Here is a 14,588-nt window from a genome sequence, read left to right as displayed (position 1 = left end):
AAATTTGTCTGGAAGCATCCCTAGGTGGTGGGGATTCAAAATTGTACAAATGATGGGGCTGACCCCCCAGGGGGCTGAGGGGCGGACCCAAAAGAGGGCAATTTGGCTATATTGCTTTAAGCAACTACTGTGGAACTAAGAGATGGACATCAGCCATATTTGACTGGAAGCATCCCTGGGTAGCGGGGATTCAAAATTGTACAAATGGTGGGGCTGACCCCCCAGGGGGCTGAGGGGCAGGGCTCAAAACTATAAATACAAATGCTGGGCAAAAAGAGACAAATGCAGTCATGCTATTAGAATTGATCCTGGGGTCTGGCCACAACCCTATGGACCTAGTTTCTGAGTCACAGCTTGGAAACAGGTGAGATCCCCACCCCATAACCATACATAAAATTGCTGGGCATGAAAAATCTAATACAGACATACTACAAGAATTGGCCTTGTTATACTTTAAATCCAATGAATGTCACACATTCTGTAGTCTAGACATTTTACTTAAAATCCTGTGAATGTAACACAATCTGTATTTATAGACATTTTACTTATAGTACTGTGAATATTTCACAATCTGTAGTCAGGACATTTAACTTCTAATCCTGGGAATGTCTCACAATCTGTAGTCTAGACGTTTAACTTATAATCCTGTAAATGTCACACATCTTAAGTTGATTTGTAATCATGATAAGTTTCCTTTGTTTCTGATATTCATGTCATTGTCATGGTAACTAGATATACTAGTTGTTTGGTTACAGGTGTCACACACTGCTGTACTGTAGTAGTTTGACTTTGTTGGTATACCCAAACACTGCCCACAGGACATCCTCCCTGTCTATACCTACAGCCACTGTTAAGTCTGTGTCTGTGTGTATGATCCTGAGGAACTCACCACCTCCACTGATGAGTAGGACCCTGTAGTTGTTACAGTCCCCTATAATCAGGTTCCCCACACTGTCATACACCACATCACAGGGGTAAAATGGTTTACCTCTTGTTTGTGGTGTTGGTCGATATGTACTGGGGATGTCACCTCTATATACAAACAGCTCCTTGAAATCAGTGTCCATCACAACAACATGTTGTTTTCCATCACCACCATCACGTTCAATATTGAAATCAGCGACTACCACATTGTGAGTGACAGGACACTCTGAGATCCTGTGTGGTGTACACACTAATGGTTTCCCAGTCCCTTTAGCCATAGTAGAACACACCATTTTACCAGCTGTGGTAAATTTGGAGATGTGTTTGGTCATCCCTACAATGACATGGTTACTGGCTGTAACACATATACACAAGGGATTCTCCTTGGTGCTGAATCTGTGTATCTTTCGTCCTGTAACCAGCTGCATGATGTTGTTTTTATTTTCACAGACCCACAGTGTGTGTGTGGTTGGTGACAGACTGATGTCATTGAAACAGACATTGTGTTCGACCACCTGTATTACTTTACCTTTCCTGTCCAGGAGAGTAAATGTGTCATAGCTCAGTGTCCATACCTGACCATCAGTGGTGGGACATATAGAATCAATGTCACATGGAGACTTCCACTCCTCCACTACCTTGGTCTGTGGCAATAGTTTGTATGTTGTCACTGCTTTCTTCACCTTTGCTCCTGACCGTTGTTGTTGTTGTGTAGAGGGCTGTCCTTGATCATCAGATGTTGAGACTGACCGATCCTGGTCAGTTAAAGTTTGATCTTGACCTGAGGTGGTAACTTTTCCCAAGGCTGTTTTCAAGTGATCTTGAGGATTTTCATTTGTAGTGAAGTTGGCAGTACCCAGGACAGGTTTTACAGGGAGACTGTGTGTAGGAGACTGGATCTCACAAAATGTATCATAAATCTGTATGTGTGAACCACGCTGGAGAGCTGCTTTACATTCTTGAATTTGTTGTTTGAGTTGCTTCTCATACATCTCCAGGTCCTGTTTGTATTTCTTTATCAGCTTGGTATTATCCTCTTCCATTTTGTAATAAAGAGAGAGTGTCTGTGCTGTAAGCATGTCCAGCTCTTGTTTTAATTGATCTGTTTGCAGTTTTATTTTTTGTGACAGCTTCTCAAAAGTACTGGTGTTGTCTTTAAGGAGCGTATCAGTAGAGTTGATGTATTTTCCAATTTGCACAAGGTCATTTTTTTCTGTTCTGTCTATAAAGTTTTTAATGTCTGGTTCTTTCTGAGGACTGATTTCACTGAGCTCACAAACTGGATGGGTTTTGTGAATAGAAGAAAGGCATTTTAGACAAACCAGTTCCTGGCATTTTTCACAATACAAGTCTAGCTGTCTGCCCCTGTGGTGAATACATGTCGTTTGACCTTTAATACGGAGAGGAATTTGGCTTATAGGGGTTGCCATTTTGATGAAAAGCTAAATTCTTTGTTGAAATCCTGAAGATGTTGATGTTGTTTTTGTATAAATATTGTTATCAGTAATATAAACACTCACAAATAAGAGTTTGTCATGTAAAGAAATGAAAACTGGACTTGACTGTCCCATCCAGTAGTATATGTTTGTTAAACTTATAGTAATGTAAAAACGCTATTGAATAACCACCTCACGATCACTGATGTCACAGGGTTACTGTGATGATGAATCCAGGTTTACCGTTCCACACTTCAGAAGGTTCACTTACATTGTCTATAGTTATCCAGCCCTGGGATTCACAATCACATGATGACTTTCCCTCTAGCTTTGCTGAAAAATCTGTAACCTTCCTGCGAACATTGTAAAAGTTTGATCAAAACTAAAAGTCAAATGTTCGGCTGAATTTGACAATGCTGCTGACTAGTTAGTAATATCAACAAATTTCTGCTCTGGCTACGGCCATCACTGCGGCAATGCGTAGATCTACCTGTTTAGACCTGCAGTTGTACATAGTAAATAACTTCCCTGTTGTGCATAGTTAATAACTTCCCTGTGGAGTGACAGGAAACCGACAGACTTACACTGCTAATTGAGACATAGATAGTGAAGTAGGTCAGTGTAGATTGTGTTTAACCCTTTGCCACATACAAGCCTATACAAAACAGCACTGTACATCAACGAAGGAAATGTACAGTGTTTGTTGTGATCATTGTTACAGCCTCTACCATTTGAGTGCAGCATCTCAATGCCACTTATTGTAGAATTTTGCAGTGATGGAGCGTTCTGTTTTAAATTTATTTTTTAAAGCTGATCTGTTTACTTTTGACAAGATTACTTTGGTGTTTTTTTATAGAATTAATCAAAGTTTTCTTTGGTGCATTTTTCACGAAAAATTTGACAAAAATTGAAACTTCAAAAATCAAATTTAAAAGTTGCATGCTTAAAATATTTCTGTTGTTTTCATTATTTATTTCACTTAATTACCCACAAAAAGTCCTTGGCAGTCAATTGTTCACAAATACACACCACAAACCAAAAATAGGAGTTTTATTTCCGGTTCTTGTTGATGTAAAATCCCGTTTTATATACCCTCCTACACTGTTGGATTTACTTCCTTGCCCCATAAATGTAACTTTTTATTTAATAATTACTGTATTCTATTCTGAAGATTTTTAGCCGTTCTTATTTCAATGTAAGAAAGTATATAACACTACCAGTATATGGCATTCTACGGGCGGTACTCATGTTTAGCTCACCTGGTCTGAAGGTGAGCTTATGCCATACCGGTGTCTGTCCGACAACTTTTACTTAAAAACGCTACTAGTCCTGAACAGCTAAGTACATTTTGACTATATTTGGTCTGAAGCATCCTTAGGCCAGGGAGATTCAATTTTGTATAAACGGTGGGTGTGGCCCCCCTGGGGGCAGAGGGGTGGTGCCAAACAATGGAAAAAGAGGTAAAACCTTTAAAATCCTTCTTCTACCGTAAGGATTAAGGGATTTTATTAGCTTACCTGGTCCTAAGGACTATGGTGAGCATATGTCAAGGGGACTTATTTTTGTATAAACGGTGGGTGTGGACCCCCTGGGGGCAGAGGGCGGGGCCCAATAGGGAAAATATAGCAAAGTCTTTAAAATCCTTCTTCTTCTGTAGGAATGAAAGGATATGTTCCATATTTGGTCACAAGCATCCTTGAGGGAAGGGGAACCAATTTTGTATAAACCGTGGGTTTGAGGGGCCCAATAGGGGAAATATAGCAAATTCTTTAAAATCCTTCTTATTCTGTAGGAATGAAAGGATTTGTTCCATATATGGTTTGGAGCATCCTTGGGTGAAGGGGAACCAATTCTGTATAAACCGTGGGTCTAACCCCCTGCCTCTCTGCCTCCATGGGGAGGGGGGGGGGGGGGGGGNGGGGGGTAGACACACCCAATAGCGGAAATAGAGGTAAAACCTTTAAAATCCTTCTTCTACCATAGAGATTAAGGGATTTTATCTTAAGTTAGTCTCGAGTATCTTTCGGCCAAGGGGACACAATTTTGTATAAATGGTGGGTGTGGCTCGGGTGTGGCCCCCCTGGGGGCATAGGGTCGGGGCCAAACAATGGAAATAGAAGTAAAACCTTTTAAATCCTTCTTCTACCGTAGGGATTAAAGGATTTTATCCTTATTCAGCCTGGAGCAAACTTGGGCAAAGGGGACTTAATTTTGTATTAACGGTGGGTGTGGCCCCCTTTTGGGCAGAGTGGCAGGGCCGAATAGGGGAAATAGAGGGGAAACCTTTTAAATCCTTCTACCATAGAGATTAAAGTATTTTATCCTAATTTAGTCTGGAGCATCCTTGCATCTTGGTATTGGTATGCCCCCCCCTGTGGGCAGAGAGGCAGGTCCAAATAAGGGATATTGAGGAAAAGCTTTCATATTTTGACAAAATTTGAACAGTAGCATCCTATAGGGAGGGAAATCAATTTTGTGTAAATGGTGTGTTTGACCCCCCCTGGGGCCTGAGAGGTAGGGCCAAATAGAGGTAATTTAGTAAATTCTTGAAAATTCTTCTTCTGTAGGAATAACAGGATTTTGTTCATATTTGGTCTAAAGCATCATTGGGTAAAGGCAACAGGATTTTGTATCAAAGGTGGGTCTGACCCCCCTTGGGGCAGAGGGGCGGGGCCCAATAGGGGAAACATGGCAAATTCTTCAAAATCCTTCTTTTCCTGTAGGAATGACAGGATTTTGTTCAATTGCATGTAAATATAACCCCTGGCTAACCATGTAATACATGTACACTACCAGCAACACCTAGCTATTCCAACTTCAATTTTACTAACATTTCCAGGTGAGCGATACAGGCCATCTGGGCTGGGCCTCTTGTTCAAATTTCACAAGGAAGTTGGTATGTATTTTAATTTACCACACAATGAACCATTTCCTTAGCCTCTCTTAAAATTCTGTGTTTGTTAGCAATCTTCTGAGGAACTGTTTCCTGACAGTGAACAGCAGAGGTCAACGGTAGACATTGAGGATATCGGGGGTCGGTCTCGAGGCAAAACTGGATTGGGGATGGCCATAGCTCACAAACGGAAACGAACAAGCCTGGACAACACCGACACCAGTCAGAACGAGTCTCAGTTACTGGAGAGCTCGCAAACGTGGCGGGAAATGCTGGGACCGGCGCCACCTATGGGTAAAACAAAGGTTAGTTATGTTGTTTTAATTAGACTTTTTTTTTTATGTGCCCTCCTATTCACTACAGTAATTAATTTAAATAACCGATAATTAGGTTGTTAAGTGGATAATACTTTTCACTTTTCAACAGCAACGCATAACGTTTTTCTTGTATAATTAACAACCTAAGGATCCACTAACCAATGACCCTCCCCCAACCAGAGATTCGTTTTAAAATTACTTTAACAATTATCGGTTTTCCAATGATCTACACCCCCCAGTGATCTGTTCTCTTATACTGTATACTGGGAAACTTGTATCCAATCAAATTTTTCATCCTGCTCAGGTAGAATTCATTTTCGCCAAGTTCTAGTTTCGTCCTTCCATATTTGTTTACTATATTTGTCATATCACTTACTACTTACTGTTCGCTGTAATGATATTTTCCCTCCTCATTACAGAGGGCACAAAATGCTAAATTCATTTCAGTAATAATTACCATAACTCAGTGGCTCTGTCGTCGAGTTATTGGTCACGTGACGGTAGGGAGGTCAGGATATTTGAATCATTTGTTTTTGGGCTACAAAGAGGAGTGTAGGTATTGTTTATGCATGCTAAAGTTATGGCAAGTATTACATCATGAAAGTTAGTTTTACATAAAATCCTCAAAATTAAACTGTGGCAAATTTTTTCCCCAGTACACAGTAATCAAAGGCTCATTTACCGATGATAGATGATAAATTTCCTATCTACTCCCCAACTCCATTCTCCAGTAATCCTCTGATTATCTGCTTAAACTACCACTAACAGGAGGAGCGTGCAGTCTGGCTGGAGTACCACAAGAAGAAATGGGAGCTTCAGGCGAAGGACCGACAGGATCGGAAACGGCGCAGGGTCGACTTTGGTGATGCTCCCTCGGGCCGAGCGGTCAGTAGCCGGACTGGACTTGGAGGATTCCTGCGCCGGACGGCTCGCAGTATCATGGACATGCCTTGGCAGATAGTACAGGTACAGAGAATCACGTTTGTTTGGGGGTGGAAGGGAGAAATGGAGAGAGTGGAAAACAATCGTTCAGACCATTTCATCCATCAATTCAAAATGGAAAGAAGTGGAATACAGTCAAATCTTGATGTTATGTGACAGAACACAAGACAAGAAATTTAACTTGATATCTATAAATATTGGATTTAATATAATTCGAAAAAATATGTTTGACATATTCATGCAATATATTTTGCATGTGGACCCCAGGACATTTGAATGTTCTCATACAAGTAATTGTTTTACTTCGATAAATTAGTTGGTTTTCAATGTTATATAAAGAAAATAATCTGGACTTTGCCATAAGTCGACCCATCCAGATATTCCAATCTTATGAAACAGTTTGTGAAATATGGATTTCCTCACTTTTCATGCACTATTGAATTTGAAATTGCCCAACTGTACACTATATTAGTTTAACAAAACGGATGTTTTTGTCGCAGAATTCAAATTTTAAAAAAAAATCAAACTTAATAGCAGATTAATTCCTCTTTACCTTAGCTCTCTGCCAATGATCATCAGACCAGAAATCGGTGAAATTAACCCTGTTTTGCAAATCCGCAAAATTTAGGGACCAAACAGTTAAAAAGACTTATAGTATATATTTCCACCGCTGCATATACCTGTAAAAGATAACATGTGGTATAATGCTTGCATGTCTACTAAAACAATTACTTGTTTTAGCTGATGGAGACAAGCTACCCCGGTCAATACAAGCTGTGGGCTCTCATCGGGAGTGACCTCCATGCCATGAAACTCAACGTACCTCGCATCTTCTACGTCAACCAGAAATCACCGAAGGAGGGCGAGGGAGCATGTAAGTAGAGGTCAGGGTTCACAAGGTCGAATGTTCTCTGATTTTATAATTGGCACTGTAAAATTAGAGGTGCACAATTTTGTATTTAGAGTACAGCCTGCAGCCTTCAGTGCAGAAAGATTTTCACTAGCTTCCTAAAACCAGCTAGTCCTGGGTGTGTGGAATTGTCCACCCCTGAAAGCTTTGGTGTAGTACAGGTCAGATATCATAGATCAAGGGTCAGAATACTTATATTTGTTAGATTGATAAAGTCAAAGGTCATAGGTGTCGATAAAGTCAAAGGTCATAGGTGTCGATAAAGTCAAAGGTCATAGGTGTTGATAAAGTCAAAGGTCACAGGTGTCAACCTCTAAAACCTCCAACGAGGGAGAAAGTGCATGAAATGTGACTGAAACTGCTTTGCTCAATTTATCTTTCCCTTTTTAAGCATCAAAATAAAAAGCATTCATTTGATTCAGACACACCTGTTATGATCATTTCACCCACCCTGCAGTAACTAGGAGATAATTTTACCACAGGATGTAGATTTTGAGTTTGTGTCAGTTTGGACTTGAATTAGGGAGTTTCGAAGGAGATTGGTAAATTTTGGCAAGTCTTCCTCTAGTCCGAATTATTCTGACGTTTTATCGACTTTTTTTATATCGGTCTATCTTTGATTAACGTCAGAACTCCAGCCCTCTATAATATGCGGGAAATAAGCGACCCGCGCCCGGGTCACACTTCAAACTGATATTTTAGAAACAAATCGTCACTTTCACACACATGTTGTACATGGATCGAAATATCTATTCTTTATGCACAAGATGAACATAAATTACATACCTCAAACAACCAATACAATCACTAAAAACATATTTTTTCAAAATTACTCTGTTTTACTCGAGTTTTTTAGGTCACCTGAGCTTCAGCTCAAGTGACCTATTGCTATCCATCTTCATCCGTCGTCCGTCATCCGTTAACATTTTACATTTTCAACTTCAGCTGAAATACTGGCAAAGGGATTTCATTAACATTTCATGGAAAGGTTACTGACATCTCCCTGACCAAGTGTTGTTATTTTTCGGGTCAATCAAAAATCCAATATGGCCGCCACGGCCGCCATTTTGAAAAACTATTTCAAACTTAAAGTCAAGTTCTACTGGGCCGATTGAACTGAAACTTTGTAGGAATGATCGACTCATGGTCCTGACAAAGCGTTGTTATTTTTCGGGTCGATCAGAAATCCAATATGGCCGACACAGCCGCCATTTTGAAAAAACTATTTCAAACTTAGAAACAAGTTCTAATGGGCCGATTTAACTGAAACTCGGTCTAGGAACGATCAGTTCATGGTCCTGACAAACTTAAGTTAAGGTTATACTTAACTGTTTTGTACCCAAATTGGTACATATTTCAACAACAAAAATAAATACTGTAGGACTATAGCCCCGCCTTCTAATGCCACGTGACTAAAATCTCGCCGGCCTACGTCATAACGTTGGGAAATACCTTCGGTAAGGTGAGGTCAAGTCATGGGACATTGCTCATGCCCTAATTTCCATTAAAAACATGGGTTGGTATAGAAAATACTTTTCGTAATGATCTATATCTTTGAAACATGTTATTGATACCACCTAGTGCATAAAGAATAGATCCTTCGATCCATGTGCGACATGTGTGTGAAAGTGACGATTTGTTTCTAAAATATCAGTTTGAAGTGCGACCGGGCGCGGGTCACTTATTTCCCGCATATTATAGAGGGCCGGAGTTCTGACGTTAAACGACGACAGACTGATATAAAAAAAAAGTCGATAAAACATCAGAATAATTCGAACTAGTCTTCCTCCTAATGAGGTAGGGTTGTTTCAAGGGAGATTGGTAAATTTTGGTAAGTCTCCCTCCTAATGAGGGAGGGCTAACAGTTGTCACAGGTTGAGTTTAATTAGTAAATACACGAACATGCTCTAACAGATATATAAGAATATATCTCTATGGGTTATCTCCATAGCAATAATGAAGCTGAAAGTAATGCCTGTTCAGGTATTAACCCAGATAAACAACAAGCCCCAGTTACTTAAAGGTTGGTTAGAGTAAACCAGTAGTTATAATAAATATAAATACAACAGAATCAAAAACATCTAATACCATTTCACTGCTATAGATTTTAGAGAAATAAGATTGATGTGGTTTGCTTTTAAAACCTATATTTATTTATTGGTAGCAATTCTTATTTTTCACTAACCACTGGTTAAAGTTGACCAATCTTTGGGCTACCGGGCCAGATGTATTTGTACAAAAGGTCGAAGGTCAGGGTTCATTTACTGTTCAAAGGTCAGGTAAATAAAATGTAGGACTCCCGTGTTTCAGTGTGGAAGAAGGTGATTAAGACGTTACCACGGTCCCACCCTGTGTTCAACCTTTACGAGTACAACGTACCGGAGGACGTCTACCAGGAGCATATCAAGTATGACAATCTCCCACATATTGAGTTCTGAAATAACTACAGGTCATTGTCACGAAACTTCTTCAGAGATTTAATCAAAACCGAGTTCTTTTAAGCGGAAATTAATACTGTATACCAGGAAACTTTCGCCCTTCATGGGTAAAATCCATATTATCCCAGTGTTATTTTTGGCTTTCACATGTAATGTCTATGTATAGTATGGTGTGTATAAATATTAGCTGTCATTATAAATTCACCCTAATTAAAGAAGGCAAAAACGGCAAAGTGAAACTTTGGCAAAAAAATCCCCATTATACAGTAACATTTTACTTTTTTTTTGATTATTGTAACAAATTTTTTACACAAAATTGAACCTTTTTTTTTCGTAGAATCATTCATCCTGTCTTCGTAAAGAACAACATATTCCTGCCAAGACCTCCACTTTTAATGTACATCGTAGTGATATCTTTGTGATCTTAACCTGTATTACAGCTGACGGTGCAAGTTGACTCATTCACCCCCAAAATTTGATAATGAACTATTCCAACCTTTGAATTGGAAGAGTTCAAATGTGTTTTCAGGGGTGAATGAGTTAAAAAAAAGGTTTCTCTTAATACAGGTTTGATTGTAATTACCTTGAATTAAATCAAAACTTGTCCTTCCCTAGTGAGATCAGTGCTGACTTATCATCCCCCGACATTGAGGGTGTGTACGAGACACAAGTTCCTTTGGAGTTCCGTGCACTTGTCCGGGTGGGATGTGTCGCCACCGTCAACCGTGACTTCGCCAAGTACATGTCTGGCAGGGTAAGTGAAATAAAGGTCACACTTACACTTTTGACAGGTTTTCCCCGGCATTAGGTTTTCATATTTCTTCACAACAGGTGAAGTCATATTACGATCGTGTGACTGTCCTGTAATGATAGAATGTGTAGGAAAGACTACGGTCATGTTTGTGTCTCCTGATTGAAACGGTTCAGGTGGCACAGAAATATCCCACGATAAACAAACGAGTTTCAGAGTTTTATGACAAATAAATTTATATCAAAAATATGTCCTTCTTTCATGCATCCACTAAATTATTTAATGTATCATAAAATGTACATGTGAATCAACCTTACTTTATAAGGAAATAATAAAAACTAACAATATTCAGCATTTTAGTTTTGGTCAGGCACGTCTGGACCCCTCGATATGCATGTGCTGAGTATTCCTGAGGTCGGCCTCGGTTCAGATCTGAGTGTGTTGTTTACATTTCAGGTTCAGCTGGTTGAAACAGTTGACCGAAAACACAAAAGGGGTCTACCTTGTTAAGCAGAAGCTTTCAAATGTAGATTCAGTAGCGCATAGGCCTGTACCCTTTCACCCCTATGTAACTTTACTAAACCCTACCATGTATTGATCTGGATGAATCCATTATAGTTTACAGTGGTGAAAGGGTTAAATTGGGTTCCAGAAGGGACACATGTAAACTATGATGAAATTTTAAGAAAATCAAACTAATGGAGGGCAAGAATCAACTGGAAGTTGACTATTGTACCTGTTGTCCTTGGTTACAGGAGACCGACACGTTTGACATGGAGAACCTTGACTTTCGGACACTGGCCCAGTTTACTTACTTGGAGCCTGGCGCCATTAAACACCTGTACCTGTACCATCACATCTGGTAAGTTACTATAGCAACCTGTGTTTCTATCACCTTTTCTATTACGTAACTATGGTAACCCATCCTCGATACTCCAGGGGTTACCCTCACTTTCGCTCTCTGCCGCCGCCCGCCCCCCCCCCCCCCCCCNTTTTCACACAGCAATGTTTTCATCCGCGCGATAATGGCTTGAAATTTACAATCTGCATTATAAATTTTATTTTTACAAAGGGATGCAGAAAAGTACAATTACTACTCCGAAACATTCAAATTTCAAAAGATTTGGTGTGTTTGCCTGTACCGCCAAGACTCAAATGACATGCACCATTCCAACTCTTGACACGCGAGTAAGACATGCACCATTCCAACTCTTGACACTCGAGTAAGACATGCACCATTCTAACTCTTGACACGCGAGTAAGACATGCACCATTCTAACTCTTGACACGCGAGTAAGACATGCACCATTCCATCTCTTGACACGCGAGTAAGACATGCACCACTCTAACTCTTGACACGCGAGTAAGACATGCACCATTCCAACTCTTGACACTCGAGTAAGACATGCACCATTCCATCTCTTGACACGCGAGCAAGACATGCACCACTCTAACTCTTGACACGCGAGTAAGGCATGCACCATTCCAACTCTTGACACGCGAGTAAAACATGCCCCATTCCAACTCTTGACACGCGAGTAAGACATGCACCATTCTAACTCTTGACACGCGAGTAAGACATGCACCATTCCAACTCTTGACACGCGAGTAAAACATGCACCATGTGCAGTCTTGTGATCCTCACTTTCTATTAAATAATCTGAACTAACTTGTCCTACATACTGAACACCCGTGATACTACAATATTTCTTAACATCCGTGTCACATGACTGTGATAAATTTATTTATATTTTATGTATTATACCTGTAGCGGGACCAATTTCATATTTATAAACATCAGAGTCACATGACTGTGATAATTTATTTATATATTCTGTATTGTACCTGTAGCGGGACCAATTTCATATTCATAAACATCAGAGTCACATGACTGTGATAATTTATTTATATTTTATGTATTATACCTGTAGCGGGACCAATTTCATATTTATTAACATCAGAGTCACATGACTGTGATAATTTATTTATATATTCTGTATTGTACCTGTAGCGGGACCAAGTCTATATTTGGGCTGTTTTTCCCAATGTCCAAGAAGGCCACAGTTTTTGTAGTGGACACTGTCCGAAGTGACCAGATGCCCAACCTCTCGGCTCTCTACAACGGAGAGCGCAATGGAAAGTAAGTACCCAATAAACAAAGTTGAACTAATATTACTGCGATGTGTGTTTCAGGTATCCCGACCTACCCTAGATTTTACTGCCGACCCTAGATATTTATTTTATCACCTTGTATCTAAGATTAATTTATCAGCCGTGCCAAGTTCACAGTCACTCATTAAAATGTACTTTCTTCCTGTTCTGGGAGTCTGACCTTATTCTTGACAAATTAATAGCCATTGTAATGTGTGGAAATGCACTGTAAAATTTAAAATAAAGCATGATATCAACTCACGAAAAATTCAAAATTAACATTCGTTTTAAGCAGAAATAAGACTTATCTCCCCTTGATCATCACTTAAACACTACAACTTCACTTCACCAACCACTGTTATTCCTTTATTTCAAATTATAATGTAATACCACATGGTTCAGATTTAATTGCATATGACCTGGAACGTTTTTGATTTTTGGGCATACCAGACCTGCAACATAAATGATTTCATTTTGACCTTCATGGATGAAGAGTATGATACAGATCATCCATGCCTTCCCAATAGTTTATTAGCTCACCCCTGGTCCGAACTTCTTCTGAAAATGCCAAAATGCAAAGGATGGTGATATTCAACCTGTAGTATGTTCAGATGAAGAGCTATCAAATTTGATTTGTTCATGTGAATGACCTTGACACACCTTCAAGATCACATCTGGTCAATTGTGTATAAATCTTCAAACGTTTGTACAACTTAATGCTCTTGTTTGACTTTCAAGGCCGCAGGAGCCAAATGTGTTTAAATCATTGAACAGGTTCTTTTGAATGACTTTGAGTCGAGATACTGATATTTTGCCTGTAGATTTATTTTACTCTTCTTTTAAGATTACAATTGTGGGATTAATACCAGGTTGGCGATACAGGCCCATTTGGCCACTTGTTACGAAATAGTTGTACCAAACAATCAGCTACAGTGTATATAAAGATATGAACACTGGACCTCCAATCGTGATACACGTAACAAACTCTCTTGGACAGACTTGACTGTATGTAAGAAAATGAGAAATCAATTGTCATTTTTTTTTATATACATTACCTACCTACACTCTTAGTAGTCGGGTGGCGCAGCAGATAACCCACTCGCCTTTCACCAAGACGGCCGGGGTGTGATTCCCTGTTCCGACGTGAAAAGGTCTGGGGCCACCTGCCCGACCATGTGGGTTTTCTCCGGGTACTCTGGTCTCCTCCCACATTAAGACCCCCTGCCGCTGAGATCCGGGCCAGCAAGCAGAGTTATTCATACAAGTTGAAATAACTGGTTTCATAATACATGTAAAATAAATTTCATTTCAGTAATAATTACCATAACTTTAGTATGCATATACAATACCTACACCCATCTTTGTAGCCCAAAAACAAAAGATTCAAATATCCCTACCTCCCTACCGTGACGTAACCTCTATCTCGATGACAGAGCCACGGAGTGATCTCCCTTCCTCTTCCTTTTATGGCGCCTGCTGCATGCTGACGCACGGAGCTTGCTCCAATTCAAAACATTGTTTTGTCGGTTTGGTTTGAGTGTCAACTCATATTTTTGCGCAGTTTGTGTGCCTTATACCCATCTGCCTTTATTGATATAACTAATTGTTGTTGAAAATTATTTTTGTGCCTTTTACGGCCGGTTATTTTACTCCACGTGTGCCGGTGGTGTGCCACGGTCCGCCATTATCGTGGGTTAATTTCCGACCTCTGTTTATTTCGGTGACGGTTGTTTGTTTCGGCAAACGTTATTTATTTTAACCGTTTTCTGATTTATATTACGGGTGAAATTCTTTCTACGTTGCGTACTTTGTACTATCGTATTTTA

The 14,588-nt window shown here is 39.8% G+C and overlaps 2 protein-coding genes across 4 annotated transcripts in view; one reads left to right on the top strand and one right to left on the bottom strand.

Moving 5' to 3' along the window:
- Positions 1-14,588, top strand: part of LOC110462861 (DNA polymerase epsilon catalytic subunit A-like) — an 80,821-nt gene that overhangs the window by 38,489 nt on the left and 27,744 nt on the right. For all 3 annotated transcript variants that reach the window (XM_021517101.1, XM_021517092.1, XM_021517109.1), the window contains 7 exons: positions 5,325-5,558; positions 6,339-6,536; positions 7,254-7,386; positions 9,733-9,829; positions 10,476-10,614; positions 11,367-11,473; positions 12,623-12,751. In XM_021517101.1, the coding sequence (XP_021372776.1) occupies positions 5,325-5,558; positions 6,339-6,536; positions 7,254-7,386; positions 9,733-9,829; positions 10,476-10,614; positions 11,367-11,473; positions 12,623-12,751 (1,037 nt within the window). The remainder of the gene's footprint in view (positions 1-5,324; positions 5,559-6,338; positions 6,537-7,253; positions 7,387-9,732; positions 9,830-10,475; positions 10,615-11,366; positions 11,474-12,622; positions 12,752-14,588) is intronic.
- On the bottom strand, positions 413-2,945 carry LOC110462881. The gene is made up of 2 exons (XM_021517121.1): positions 786-2,945; positions 413-750 (listed from the first exon to the last, which is right to left on the bottom strand). The coding sequence occupies exons 1-2, from the start codon at positions 2,352-2,354 to the stop codon at positions 709-711; spliced, it is 1,611 nt and encodes a 536-aa protein (XP_021372796.1). The 5' UTR covers positions 2,355-2,945; the 3' UTR covers positions 413-708.

This window comes from Mizuhopecten yessoensis, unplaced genomic scaffold (assembly GCF_002113885.1).
Source record: "Mizuhopecten yessoensis strain PY_sf001 unplaced genomic scaffold, ASM211388v2 scaffold1471, whole genome shotgun sequence".
NCBI classification, from domain to species: domain Eukaryota; kingdom Metazoa; phylum Mollusca; class Bivalvia; order Pectinida; family Pectinidae; genus Mizuhopecten; species Mizuhopecten yessoensis.
Note: the sequence above shows the minus strand (reverse complement) of the source record. Positions and strands in the feature narration are given on the sequence as shown.